At 47.3% G+C, this 14068-nt stretch overlaps 6 protein-coding genes across 6 annotated transcripts; 4 read left to right on the top strand and 2 right to left on the bottom strand.

Annotated features, from left to right (window-relative positions):
* Positions 1-175: 175 nt before the first annotated feature.
* On the top strand, positions 176-1663 carry FPOAC1_003424 (uncharacterized protein; the record flags this gene model as incomplete). The annotated part of the gene is made up of 4 exons (XM_044847991.1): positions 176-218; positions 275-1413; positions 1464-1550; positions 1607-1663. The coding sequence occupies 4 exons, from the start codon at positions 176-178 to the stop codon at positions 1661-1663; spliced, it is 1326 nt and encodes a 441-aa protein (XP_044713907.1).
* Positions 1664-2796: 1133 nt separating this feature from the next.
* On the top strand, positions 2797-3351 carry FPOAC1_003423 (uncharacterized protein; the record flags this gene model as incomplete). The annotated part of the gene is made up of 1 exon (XM_044847990.1): positions 2797-3351. The coding sequence occupies one exon, from the start codon at positions 2797-2799 to the stop codon at positions 3349-3351; it is 555 nt and encodes a 184-aa protein (XP_044713906.1).
* Positions 3352-4648: 1297 nt separating this feature from the next.
* On the bottom strand, positions 4649-6493 carry FPOAC1_003422 (uncharacterized protein; the record flags this gene model as incomplete). Its single annotated transcript, XM_044847989.1, has 5 exons — positions 4649-4761; positions 4819-4959; positions 5004-5660; positions 5714-6125; positions 6173-6493. 5 exons carry the CDS (start codon positions 6491-6493, stop codon positions 4649-4651), a joined length of 1644 nt encoding a protein of 547 aa, XP_044713905.1.
* Positions 6494-7549: 1056 nt separating this feature from the next.
* Positions 7550-9140, top strand: FPOAC1_003421 (uncharacterized protein; the record flags this gene model as incomplete). The annotated part of the gene is made up of 4 exons (XM_044847988.1): positions 7550-7669; positions 7726-7829; positions 7877-8924; positions 8982-9140. The coding sequence occupies 4 exons, from the start codon at positions 7550-7552 to the stop codon at positions 9138-9140; spliced, it is 1431 nt and encodes a 476-aa protein (XP_044713904.1).
* A 497-nt stretch (positions 9141-9637) lies between these two features.
* Positions 9638-10444, bottom strand: FPOAC1_003420 (uncharacterized protein; the record flags this gene model as incomplete). The annotated part of the gene is made up of 2 exons (XM_044847987.1): positions 9638-10254; positions 10315-10444. The coding sequence occupies 2 exons, from the start codon at positions 10442-10444 to the stop codon at positions 9638-9640; spliced, it is 747 nt and encodes a 248-aa protein (XP_044713903.1).
* Positions 10445-13217: 2773 nt separating this feature from the next.
* Positions 13218-13857, top strand: FPOAC1_003419 (uncharacterized protein; the record flags this gene model as incomplete). Its single annotated transcript, XM_044847986.1, has 2 exons — positions 13218-13256; positions 13306-13857. The coding sequence occupies 2 exons, from the start codon at positions 13218-13220 to the stop codon at positions 13855-13857; spliced, it is 591 nt and encodes a 196-aa protein (XP_044713902.1).
* Positions 13858-14068: the final 211 nt, after the last annotated feature.

Raw genomic sequence — 14068 nt, 5'->3', positions numbered from 1 at the left:
AGAAAAGAATGCGCGCCAATGGGGACACAGAGTGTCTAACTTTTTGTGTCTGATTTGACCAAAATCTTAGTGGGGTGTGACATCTTCCCACTTGATCCAACCCTCCCACCAAATTCTTCCTTTTCGATTTGCTTTGTTTTTGCTTTGTCGTGCAGAATTGTACAAGTTAGCCAAGATGGCAGCTCAAGTCCCCACTGAAGCTCTCAAGGAGCTCAACGGTACGTTTTGCACGTTTTGCAATTTGAATTCAGGATTGACATAGATTGCCCCGCAGTGGCCGATGGCTCTCAGAAGCCCGGCGCGAACGCACAATCAAACACCGACGCTGCCGGCGACGAGCACGGCGGCGATGATTCCGAAGACGAAGCCGATGGTGCCGCCCCTGGCGAGGGAGCCGGCAAGAAAAAGAAGAAGAGAAAGCCCAGAAAGAAGAAGAAGAACCCTACCAGCCAGAGCGACCCTCCTCGAGTTCAGGTCAGCCAGTTGTTCCCTAACAAATCCTACCCTCCCGGAGAGGAGGTCGAGTACAAGGACGAGAACACCTACCGTACCACCGACGAGGAGAAGCGCCACCTCGATAACCTCAACGCCGACTTCCTTGCCGATTACCGCGAGGCTGCCGAGATTCATCGCCAGGTGCGACAATGGACTCAGAAGAACGTCAAGCCTGGACAGACCTTGACCTCGATCGCCGAGGGCATCGAAGATGGTGTTCGCGCTCTTACCGGCCACCCTGGACTGGAGGATGGCGACAGTCTCAAGGCTGGTATGGGTTTCCCTTGCGGTCTTAGTCTCAACCACTGCGCCGCGCACTACACTCCCAACGCCGGTAACAAGATGGTACTGCAGAAGGAGGACGTCATGAAGGTCGATTTCGGTGTCCACGTCAACGGCCGCATTGTCGATTCTGCTTTTACCATGTCTTTCGACAACAAGTACGACAACCTTCTCCAGGCCGTCAAGGAGGCCACCAACGCCGGTATTGCCGAGGCCGGTATTGACGCTCGCGTTGGCGAGATTGGAGCTGTTATCCAGGAGACAATGGAGAGTTTTGAGGTTGAGATCGACGGAACCACCTACCCCGTCAAGAGTATTCGCAACCTTACAGGCCATAACATTCTGCCTTACAGCATCCACGGCACCAAGGCCGTGCCCATCGTCAAGAGTAACGACCAGACCAAGATGGAAGAGGGCGACGTCTTTGCCATTGAGACCTTTGGCAGTACCGGTAACGGATACGTCCGGGACGATATGGAGACGTCGCACTACGCGAAGCGAGGAGACTCCTCGCACGTTGATCTGCGCTTGAGCTCTGCCAAGTCGCTTCTCAACGTGATTAACAAGAACTTTGGCACCTTGCCTTTCTGTCGCCGATACCTCGACCGTATTGGTCAGGACAAGTACCTGCTTGGAGTATGTATCTCGTACATAAATTGTGGAATGACGAACTAACGGTCTTGCAGCTTAACAACCTGGTCAACGCTGGTATCGTCGAAGCGTACCCACCCTTGTGTGACAAGAAGGGCTCGTACACCGCTCAGTTTGAGCATGTAAGTGAACCCTGGATAACTAGTATGCGCTTGTGATGATGACTGACATATTTTAGACCATTCTGATCCGACCCACCGTGAAGGAGGTCATCAGCCGTGGAGACGACTACTAAACAATATGACGAGAAATATATGGAATTATAGTGGCTGTGAGATGGATGGATTCTGAAATATGACTCTCCTCTTTCTATGCAGACTATGTAAATGGGTTAGGCTAAAAATATGATTTACGTTGAAGCATAGATAAATATCTTTTGTGCTGTGGTGTTGTAAGTTTATCATGCAAATGAGACATTGATGCATTTGATAGGACAACTTGATTGTTGGCATTATGCAAATTATGCGTTGTTACGTGGACTGCGTAGTTGTGACTCTTGCAAGCAAGATCCCTTCAGAGATTATGACGACTGCAAGATCGATACATGATGAAATGTGCGCAGGTGATAAGATATGTCACTCACTGAATCCCATTTTGGTAATTCTGATATGTATCGATTCCTGTACATTCCACAAGTATCCGTGTAAAGGACCCTGAAATTGATGATTTCAGACCGTGTTAATCCCTTCCCGATCTCGCAGGACTGGCCAATGCTCGACACTTGATCACCAACGCTTAGCTTCATAGTTCTCCGGTTTTTCCCCATTATTGACGCACTCGCCACTCTGTGGCACAGCTCTTGTCCCCCTCTCGAATGCACGAGACCAGAACCAGAGGTCCGACCTCCTCCTGCAAGCCGGACCAATAAGATCCTCTTAATATCCCGACCCTTTATCGCGATCGAGAGTCTTTTCTCTATAAAGTTAGTCAGCAAACCATATCGGGCTTAGCTGACTCTGCGGGTGTGCTCGGGCCCCAGAGCCGACGGCCGGCGATAGCGAGTGAGAGTGCTAGAAGTTCCTTTTTTCCCTTTTTTCACATGGAATAATTTTGCAACCGGTCCCCAATTAAAAAGGCCGCATCTCCATCATCGCCATCGCTATCTTGCCTTTGCTCATCTTTACCCTACTGTCCGTCACTCCATCGCCACTGGAGATCTTGCTTTAATCCTCATTTTTCTGCGAGTGATATAAACAAGGAGGAAACCCCATTCTTTTTTCATCCTGCAATTTTGTATTCACCAACTTAACCTTCATTTTTTTCCCCATCAAAGGAATATCAGCCTCTTTTCCTACACCAAAGAAAAAAAAAAGTTTCTTACTCCACCAACACACGCGAGCAACTTCTATCTCTCACGCGACTGTCACAATGAAGGTCTTCAGCAACAGCGTCACCTACAACTACTCCTGGGACGAGGTGTCCACAGCCAACTGGACAAAATACGGCCCCTGGAACAACAAGTCTGAGCATGTCATCGCCGTCGACACTCTCTCCCGCGAAGTCGACCCCGCGACAGGTATCCTCCGAACCGAGCGTCTGATCACATGCAAGCAAACTGTCCCAGACTGGATCAAGACCATCATCGGCGGCACTGGAGACGAGAGCTTCATGTACGAAGCCAGCTACGTCGACCCCGTCAACAAGACCGTCACCATGGTCAGCCAGAACTTGACGTGGAGCAATCTCGTCAACGTTCAGGAGGAAGTTGTCTACAAGCCTCTCGGCGACCACCAGACTCAGTTTATCCAAAACGCCAACATCACTGCTTTGTGCGGTGGCTGGCAGCGAATTAAGAACAGCATCGAAGACACAATGGTTTCCCGCTTCCGCGAGAACGCCGTCAAGGGCCGTGAAGGCTTCGAGCGCGTCTTGATGATGAGCCGCAAGGCCTTTGCCGAGGAGAGGGCCCGTCAGGTTCTATAAGTGACTCTTTTTTGTGTCTCCGCACTTATACGAATCACGTCTTATCTCCGACATGCATTTCCCTTATCTGCCAAGGATGGGGGATTTTGTACACGACATAGAAATCTCCACTACTCACCGCTACAACCAACCAACCAACCCACACTAACGACGACACGGCATAAACGGGCGCGACTTTTTAAAAACGGAGAAAGAGGAGAAAGGCTTGCAGCATTTTTACAAGGCGTTTAGACGGTTCTGGATTTCCAAAAGTTTTATACACAAAAAGACCGGTTTATTGTTTATCGAGCGTCATCACAATTAGGATGCTTCGCTTTTGTTTGTTTGGAGTTCTTGGGACTATACCCCCCGGTCTATTAGACAGTTGAGAGATGGACCTCGAGGAAATGCCTCGGGTTCATCGCCTAGAACGGGCTTCTTGATAGAGTCACTGATTAGAATAATTAATCATGAAACCTATTAAATCAGTCATTTACTCATCGTTCCATCATCGTGACCAAAAACCAGCCACCCCATGACTGTTGACTAGGTACTAATCCTTTAGCCGCGGTAATCATGAAGATAGGTTTCCTTGTAATAGTCCCCACGGCTGAACCGATCTCACACACCATCATCTTGGTTCAGCCACCCATACATAGATTCATCGCTTCTTGACGGTCTTTGCCCGGCATTCGCTTTGTTCTAGAGCCGAATCCGTTCCCATCCGGCCGACAAACAACGATGGCTGCAACCCCTTTCTTTTCCCCCGCACCGACCGAAGAGGGTGGGCAACTAGGAAAGTCTAAAAAAGAGATGAGCATGGGATTTTGGGAATGCGATGCTTTTGTTCTATGTTTAGGGTGGGCTTGGAATGAAACTCTGTTTTAGCTGCTAATTTGTATGGGTTGGGTAAGTGAGGGTTGTGGCTGAGGATTGTCACTGTACAGTGTTAGAAGATTGATACAAGACCAGGATAAAGATTCCATGGTTAATTGGTTTCAATGCCGCTGTTTGTTTCTCTTTGTTGTCTAATTGTCAAAGTTGTCTTTGCCCACATGCTGCCTAGTAGTCCAATCGACTCATGATGTATTGCATTCGCTTCTTTGACGAAAGCATGATCTGCATTACTTTGGGTCAATATCATGATGTTCGATATTATTCGTATTTCGTCAATATTGTTTTAGCTGCATGAGTTGAATATTTGTAGCTAACACAAATCTTCAACTTTATTTCTCTCATTCAAGCAAATGCTGGCTCTAGCTACCAGTCATGCCCGATAGGATATGGCTGCCGTGAACAACAGGAGCATTAACTTCCTTCAGATCATGGTTTCATGCACAAGTTCGGCCATAGCCAGGACCTTTTCTTCTTCTAGCCTGCGCGCAACAATCTGAAGACTAACCGGTAGACCGTGCACCAATGCAGCGTCGTCTTGCAGGGTATTAGTTAGCCGGCTGGACGTCATGAAAGTCAAGGTAGGGTACTTACAATCGTCGTTAACAGACTTGCACAATGGACTCAAAGGCTGGTAAGAAGCGTCGAGCACATCAACGTCCTTGTCAACTTTGATTCCAGTAGGGAACGACACGGCGGAATAGTCAACAACGTTGAAGACGCCAGTATAAGCAACTTCTACAGTCAGTATACGAACTAAAAAGGAGGAATAGACATACCGTGTTTAAAGGTTCCGTTCTTTCCAGTGCTGTAAGGTGTTGTTGGGCATACGATAGCATCAATACCCGCCTTGTTCCATCGATCCAAATACTTATTCTGGAACGCAGTTCGCTCGAGCTGGAGCTTCCACATCTCAGAAGTACTCAGGTCTCTCGCGGTTCGATAACCGTCCATCTCAGGCCTCCACGGCTCATCAGTTCGCTCAAGTACCTTTCGAATCGTCTGTCCACCATCCGCCAAAAACATGCGTTGAAGAAGATCCGAGCCTTCCTTTTGATCAACGGGATCCCACTCCACGATGGTGTGTCCAGCAGCTTCCAGCTTCTCCTTTGCGACTTGTAGGGCTCGAGCGACGGGCGGTGTTGGGAGGACAAGGCCATCGTGCAACATGAATGCTATCTTGAGCTTCTCGGGCAGTTGGGCAGGTCGCCAGGGGATTGGTACACATTTGGGATCGGCGAGCCAGGGCTGTGCGTCTATCACGGTTTTGCTGTAGAATTGGATGTCTTGGATGGTTCGGGCAAGAGGACCGTTGACGGATTGGACTGCTTCTTGGCCGGGCATTCCTGAGCGGCAGTTTCGGACAGGGAAACGGCCTGCTGAAGGACGGATAGTAAAAAGACCAGTGCAAGCAGCGGGAATGCGAAGTGATCCTCCTATTAATAGTTGTAAGTATGTATTTTGGTGTTGTGATGGACTTTGGAAATACCTATATCGGTTCCAATACCCAAGGGACTACCCTTAAAGGTAATAAGCGCCGACTCGCCGCCCGAACTTCCACCACTGGTAGTGTTTCTGTTCTTGGGGTTCACAGTTCGTCCAAAGGTGTTGTTGACGGATTCTGCGATCATCATGGCCGTCGGTACATTTGTCTTGACGTAAAAGACAGCTCCAGCATTCTGAAGCAGTGTTGCAAGGCCAGAGTCGGACTCGGCAGGGTCGCCGACGTGGGATGTGAAGCCCACAGTTGCATCGAGACCTTGAAGGTTGAAGTTGTCTTTGAGGGAGATGGGAAGACCGTGAAGGGGCCCAACTGGGGTCTTTGTTTTGGCAAAGTGCTCGTCAAGATGACGTGCTGTTTGGATGGCACGGTCAAAGCAAGTCTCTGCTAGACAATTGGTCTACAACCTGTTAGTTGATGATGGGGTTGAATGAGAGGGTCAAGTACAAGTTGGTGAGCAGCTGAGGCTCTCTTGCAGAATGCCCTGGTGACATCTTCGGACTTGAAGGTACCAGAAGCGAGTTTCTGGATGAGTTCAGTGGCAGTCAGAGATGTAATAGCAAGTTCATCCTTTGTGAACCATGATGATGTCTCTGGCCACTCTGTGACATCTGCTTGGTCTGCTGGGGGAAGAAGATCTTGTGGAATGCGCCATTCTTGAGGAATTGAAGAGTTGAGAGCCTCGATCTTTTTGGCACTAATGTCCTTCCATGAAGGAGTGGTGTCGAGCTTGGCTGTGGTTGTAGTTGTGGTGGTAGTGAGAGTCATGATGAGTAGCTGTATATGTCTGATTAGATGTATTTGTCAAAAGCCAAGAGGAATCAACGGTGGCTTAAATCTAAAGCTGGACTGATCACGAAATCAATGTCGCAACGATGAGAGTCGTGATATAATAGATATCTTTCCTATTTGGGTTACTACGACACGGATATAACGGACTTGAGACTAGTGGTTGATTACTTTCCAGATGAGGAGAGTAGTTTATGATGCGTTGGAGAAGGAAAGATTAGTCTTATCGAGGTATGGAACTGTAAAGATGGGAATACATCGTATCAGAGTGTCTTGTAGTATCTATCATTCCACCTCCTCTATCGAGCCTGACGATTCTGGTAGCCTCGGTCAATAACAGAATTATACCGAGTATCACCAGATAAACTACTAACACAGTAGATCCGTATCTAGAAACAATTATATACAAGACTTGGCAGTTCCCGGGGTACAGGTTTAGTTACCTATCATATATCTTATCTGCATCACAGCATTTGATCAAACATGGGGAAGAAACAAGGATACCGCGATTGTTATCTGCAAGACCCGATAGATTCGTTTCCCAAAAGAGTAATGAATCAATAAGAGACTCCCAAGTATACCTATCTTGCGTGATTCTTTACTGATTGATTTAGCGGTCATCTTTCACTATCACTTGCTGAGTTAGCCTATCGCTTCCCCGCAAAATCATGGCTTATCGTTCGGCAGATAACTCCACCTAAAAACTTCTCTAAACCGCGGTATCGGATTGACCTTTTATCAATACTCTATTTCCCCCTGCAATGTGAGTTTATACCCGCTGATACTTGAGAAAAAGAAGTTGAGCTGATTGAGAGAATGTGACTAGTCTAGTACAAGCACAATGAGTGAATGAATCAAGGGTGGCTATCTGAATTGGTGACATACAACTAACCCCCCCGACTACTACAAAGATCTTCAGCGCCTATGCTATGCCTGCCTGCATACATGGGCATGTATAAGTAGTCCATCATAGCGCCTCTCATTTCCTCTTTGCGTCCATCTCCATCTTCATCCATCGCCACCAAGTCATTCACAATGTTGTCAAAAGTGCAGGCCTATCTGCATGTGGACTATAAGCCAGGAGAGAGACGTCTTGTCCAAAAGATTGACTTTTTTATCTTGACCTTTTGTTGTCTAAGTTATTTCGTCAACTATGTGAGTCCCGTCTGCCTGACCTTAACAAGAATCATGATACTGATTTGTTGGTGTAGCTTGATAGAAACAACATCAACAATGCCTACGTTTCTGGTATGAAAGAGGATCTTGGGTTCGAGGGTGATCAATTAAACCAGATCTTTACCTGTTTTACTGTCGGGTATGTTGCTGTCTCTCACCAAACCTCACATACTAACATATACACAGATACGTCATAGGCCAGGTCCCTTCCAACCTCTCTCTGCAATATATAAAACCTCGCATCTGGTTCCCTCTCATGATGGTTCTCTGGGGAGGCCTCACAATGGTTACCGCCTCTGTCCAAAGCCCAAAGTCCATCATGGTCATTCGCTTCTTCCAGGGCATATGCGAAGCATCAACCTTTGTTGGTACACACTACATCCTCGGATCGTGGTACACCGAGAGGGAGTTAGGCAAGCGAAGTGGAATCTTTACAGCTTCTGGCTTGGCTGGTACCATGATTGGAGGTTTCATCCAGACTGGTATTCACTCGAGTATGGATGGCAACCATGGACTAAGCGGTTGGAGATGGCTGTTCATCATTGATGGGCTCATCACTATTCCCGTTGCCCTATATGGCTACTTCTTGTTTCCTGACACGCCGCATACAACTACCGCTTTCTACCTATCCGAGGAAGAGAGAGCTCTCGCCATTTCCAGAGTTCCCCCAGCTGAAGAACGTCCTCGTCTGACCTTTGGCTATGGAAAGATGGTTCTCACCTCATGGTTCTGGTGGGGATTCGTCATTCTTTGGATCATCGCTGGCGAGACCGAGTCCTTCAGCACAAACGCGCTTTTTGCTCTGTTCCTCCAAAACCACCCAACCAACGAATACACCGTCGCGCAGAAGAACAATTACCCCAGTGGTGTTCCCGCAATTGGCATCGTATCTACCCTATTCTGGGCCACAATGACGGATTTCCTATCTGGAAAGCGATATCTTGTCGGGTACTTTATCGGTATCACAGGCATTGCTACGTCCATCATGGTACTCGTCGCTTCTAGAGACCCAACAAACCCTGCGTCGACTACTGTTGTGTTTGCAGCTTATTACTGGGCTGGATCAGTGTATGCTTGTCAGGCTACCTTCTTTGCTTGGTGCAACGATGTCATGCGACATGAGTCAGCCATGTTCCGCGGTATCGTCCTTGCTGGAATGAATACAGGTAGTAATGTTATCAATGCCTGGTGGAGTATAGTCTTTTACGGTGCTTCGATGGCGCCCTGGTTTATTGTAAGTTTCCGTTTCCTGCAAACATGGCTTTACGAAGACATACTAACTTGTAATCAGCGAGGAATGTGGGCAATGATTGCTTGTAGCATCGCCATGGTTATATGGTGTGCCGCGTTGACCTGGAGGACTCACAAGTATTTGAAGGATGCGACTATTACTTGCGAGAGGCAAAGTTTGGAGCATGAGAAGCATGAGGTAGGAAAGGAGGCGGCATGAGTCGTATCTATTGTCTTGATTGTTTGTGGTGACAGACCGCGGAGTATTGTGTGGTGAAGTTCTTTAGCGATGGCAGCCTTGTTATAATTCACATATATGTTCTAGATGTCCGAAATCGTATTGTTTGAATTCACTTTGATGCAACATAACTATCTACATCCTCCTCGTCCACCAACCCATTGACCACCACGAATGTGCCATCCAAATAACAAATAGATCAACCAAAATAAACGCCAAAAAGTAAATGCCGAAACGTCCCTTGGATTGTGATCCATTCACATCCATAATAAACCGTGGTATCTCTGCAAAGACCCAGATTGTGCCAATAACGATCGTCGTGAAACGTATAAATATGTCCCTTGTATGTAATGTAAAACGATTGTGACCTTTTTGTATAAACTCCGATAAACCGCCGTTCTATCGAGAAGAGAAGAAAAATATGTAATTAAGAAATGAAATTCGTGAAAAAGAAGTTTGTCCCGTAGCTCGAAGGACATTTAACCGTAGAACCAGTAGAGGGTTGTGTAAGAGGTGCTATCGACGCCCTTTGCCTTGCAGCCGTGAGAAGCGCCACCAGCAGTCAGAACACGGTAGACGTATGAGACTCCAATGCTGCCACCGGCATCACCAAGGTAGAGCCAGTCAACAGCACCAGTTCCTTCAGGGCCAGCAGGGGCAGAAGCAGGAGCCTTGATTCCATCGAGCTTCTTGCAGAGGAGGAGCTGGTTGGCAGCGTCGAGGTCAAAGGTAGGAACACCGGCAGCGTTGAAGAAGTGGTGGCCAAGGTAAGGCAAGCTCTTGGGTGTGCCTTCAAGCTTGAAAGATGACTTCTTGGGGAAGGGGTTGGTGAGAGAGGCTCCGACACCGTTGTCGTTGAGGTTCAGAGGGATCTTGCCCGTGTTGAGGACATCGGATGTAAGAGCAGCCCACTTGTCTTGGTTAAGAGATGCATGACCTTGACCCGGGTAGAGGTGAGTGACATCGTAGAGGACAGCCAAAGCACCCTGGGCTGCGGGCGTGGCAGCGGCGTCAGCGCAGGTGTAGTTCTGAATACCGAAACCAAGGGCGATGTGCTTGAGAGTTGCGCCTTGAGGTGGAGAAGGAAGTTCAGTGGCTGTGTTGTAGCATGTTAGTGAGACTGAAGCTTATGCGTGTAAGTGTAAGAGTGACTTACGACCACCATTGACTGGAAGGACGGGAACAGGCTTTCCAGGCTTGCAGCTAGAACCAGGACCGTGGGGTTTAAGAGGAGAAGCCAAAGCCAAAGCCGCAGAGGCGAGGACGAAAAGGGAGTTGACGAGCATTGTTGAGGGTTGCTTGCTTAATTGGGATCAAAGTACACAAGATCTGAGACGCCGGACTTTTTTTTGTTTTAGGAAAAGAAGATGGTGTTGATCTCCTTCTTTTTGAAACTTAAAAAGAACCACTAAGCAGCTAATAGAGAACCAAAAGATGCAATGTGATAAGAGAAGCGCACAACAGTTAAAGAGGTGGAAGAGCGCGGTCTTGTTATACAGGTCGCGGCAACAAGAAGCACAAGGGCGGCAATGCTAATAATAAACGCAAAGCAAGGGGGGGCCAAAGATTCTGAGTGGACCGAATGGACGAGAGAGAGGCGTTTCCACTTGGGCGCTTAACTATGGATGCGTTCTTTTGGTGTGTGGGTGTGGTGGTGTGGGTGTTGTGCAGGAATAGAAGCGGGGACTCTTTTATTAGAGAGAGTGAGAGTGAGAGACAAGAATAGATGAGGAGAAAAGAGAAGAGTCGTAGAGACTGAATGTGAGTTGTTGTTGAAGAAGAAAAAGTAGGATGGAAGAGAGAGAGAGAGAGAGTTTATATAAAACATCAACTACAACTGCGCCTTGTCCTCTTCCCCAGACAAGGTTGAGTAGAGAGTCTGTAATCAAGACCTAACAGAAACACAAAACACCTCGGTTCTCTGTTTCTGTTTCTGTTTCTGTTTTCTCTGCCTCTTTCTCTCTCTCACTTCTCAAGTGTTCCCTGTCAAGTTGCGCGATGTGCAGGCAAGGACTAGGCCTCGAAACGCGGAACCCTCCTTGTTAGTTGACTGCAGCAACCCTTGTAAGCGGAGAGGGAAAATGGACAAGCGACATGGACGCCTCGTCCGGTGGACGGGCGGCCGCGTTGAGAGGCGACCCTAGCGCGAGAGTATTTGCAGGGATGAGTTGATATAGGTACATACTACGTAGGGCCTAGTTGATTACTTGTTGAGTTGTCATAAGCAGAGTTATTTTTCTCTTTTTTTTTTCTCTAGAGTCAATACTCTGTAATAGTAGGTTGCTGCTTGAAGGAATGAGTGTCATATGGCTAAATTGATGGTTGAATTGGTTAATTGTTTAGTGTCTCACCGTTTTGTTTTATCATAGTCCCATGTTCTTAAGAGGATCATAGCGATGAAACACTATAACTAACCCGTACATCATCATCTGAACTTTTGTTCTCAGAAGAGTAGGTACTTAGTTTTTACTGTATTATCCCTTGGCAGGTTATCGGACCCAACAACTCCCGCCCTGCGCCCCTCAATACCAAGACCAAGATCCTAGATTGACGGTCAATAATAGATCCAACAAGACACGGCCACGATATTTTAGTAATACACCCGCTTACTATGTATGTATGCATGTACTTACTCTTCCCGTGTATGTGTGTGTGCAAGAGCCAAGCAACGGGAAACAAAACAGAATCTGATATCTGAGCTACCCTCAGACTTTTAGACAAAGACAACTATCCGTAATCTCTTACATTTACTGTATGTACTGTCACTCTCACCTGAGAAAGAGGTGCATACATGACTGTTCTATACAGCAAAAGCAATACTGGAAAAACACTTTATCTCAGACATTGCAAAACCTTGTCATGTCCCTTGTCGGGGCAAGTTTCAGCTGGTTTAAACAACGCTACTGCAGACGAAACGGCCGAATCACTGTTTTCTTCATTTCCACTGCATTTATCTCTTTTTCTTTTATTGCATTCTTTTTTATTAGATTCAATATTAAACACGAGGTTGGATTGTGATGAGAGAGAGATAGCAAGGGAGTATGAGTAGACATACATACATAATAAAGAAATTACACGCTTTTAAACGCTTCTACATCTCTGGTTGGTTCAATCTCGCGCACCTTGCAACCTTTACACAACAAGAGACATGTTCCCTGCGACCGTTGCAATCGGTTTGCGGCACGGAAAAACTGACCTTCTCTTTTTAATTCCTCCACACTTATAAAGAAGCCTCGTTATAGTTTAGTTTCAAGTCTCTAGTTTAGTTTTAAAGGATTTTCATTAATTTAGTTCCCTTCCTTAGCTTACGGTACACTGGAAACCCGTCAGAGTATCATTGTGCTATTCCATTCTGGAGTTTGCTTGCACGAGGTTGGGTGTAGGACAAGAGATTCAATATATTCCTTTCAGCCGAAGAGGTTTGTGGCACATGAAATTTCAAGTTTGTTTCTCTATGACCAACATGGTTTAGTTACGAAATTGTTTGTTACCGTGAATTGGACCACCAGGTGTGTTGAAGGATCAAGCTTGGCAGCTGTTGGACGTGTTGTTGTTGTTGGACGCCCAGTTGTTGGTTACAACTGCGCTTGACAAGGCCACTCTATGTTGGCCATAGCGACTTCCCATAAGGCTTAGCAAGGCTTTCTTTATTTCTTTTTCCTTCTGTTGGTTATGCGACTCTGGTTGTTGGTGATTTAGACGCTTGTAAGGCAGATATCTAATAACCAAACCAACTGCTTGTTGAGTCAGACAAAGTCAATGGGTTTCCAATTGTCAGTATCTATCCTAATAGATGATATCATTTTATACTGTCAATATGCAATGCAATGCAATGTCTTTATTGCATGTATTTGAGGCCCTATTAATTTCCTGTACATCTACAAATTGAGGTTGTATCCGCTTAATGCGGCCCCACATGCCATGACATCGGCTTAAGCGACCACCAAAACATGACCGACTCTCCGACTCTCTTCCTCCTCCTCCGTCCCCGTCCCCGTCCGTCTCCATTTCCATTCTCCGCCCCGGCCGTAGCCTCTACGGCATCATCAATCCCTCATCATGTCTCGTCGTCCTCCAAAAGGCGAGTACATCGAGACCGTAAGCATCTCTTCGTCTCTCTCCTATCCTCATACTCACACCGTTACAGGACACTGGTAACAAAGTCGCCCGTAAGGCCGTCCTCGTCGGAACTCAAAACATCATGCTCGGCGGCAAAACCGTCATCCAACCCGAAGTCATGATCAGAGGCGATCTCGCACGCACCGTCACCGCATCTTCCTCCGGCAGCGCACCAGCCAATAACACTGCCGTCGCTATAGGCCGATACTGCTTCCTCGCACGGGGCGTCTTGCTGCGTCCACCAGGCCGCATGTACAAGGGCGCCTTTACATATATGCCGCTGCGCATAGGAGACCACGTATTTGTTGGCCAGGGGACTATCGTTCAGGCTGCTGCGGTGGGAAACCATGTGCAGATCGGAAAGGGGTGTACTATCGGCGAGTTTGCCATTCTCAAGGACTACGTTCAGGTTCTCGACGGGACGGTCGTGCCGCCTAACATGGTCATTCCTAGTTTCTCAATTGTTGCGGGTCAACCGGCCAAGGTTATCGGGGAGATTCCTGAGGGGGGACATGAGGAGTTTGAGTTGAGGGATATGTACAAGACTGTTGGAAACAATCCTCAACCACCAGCGTCATGAACATATTGGATGAAACATATATGCATCGTAAAGCAGGAGCTGGGAAACAACGTTGGTATGCTCCCGCGACAAGAACTGGCTGAGTCACTTCACAAAGGGGAGCCTTGGAAAACGGTTTCTGTGGTTCAATGATACTCGAGGACCAGGTCTCGATTAAGGATCTACTCGGAACAGCGACAGTATCACTATCTTCAGCACGAGGAGACAATCA

Source organism: Fusarium poae, chromosome 1 (assembly GCF_019609905.1).
Source record: "Fusarium poae strain DAOMC 252244 chromosome 1, whole genome shotgun sequence".
Classification (NCBI taxonomy): domain Eukaryota; kingdom Fungi; phylum Ascomycota; class Sordariomycetes; order Hypocreales; family Nectriaceae; genus Fusarium; species Fusarium poae.
The sequence above is the reverse complement of the archived record's forward strand: the minus strand, read 5'-3'. Positions and strand labels throughout refer to the sequence as shown.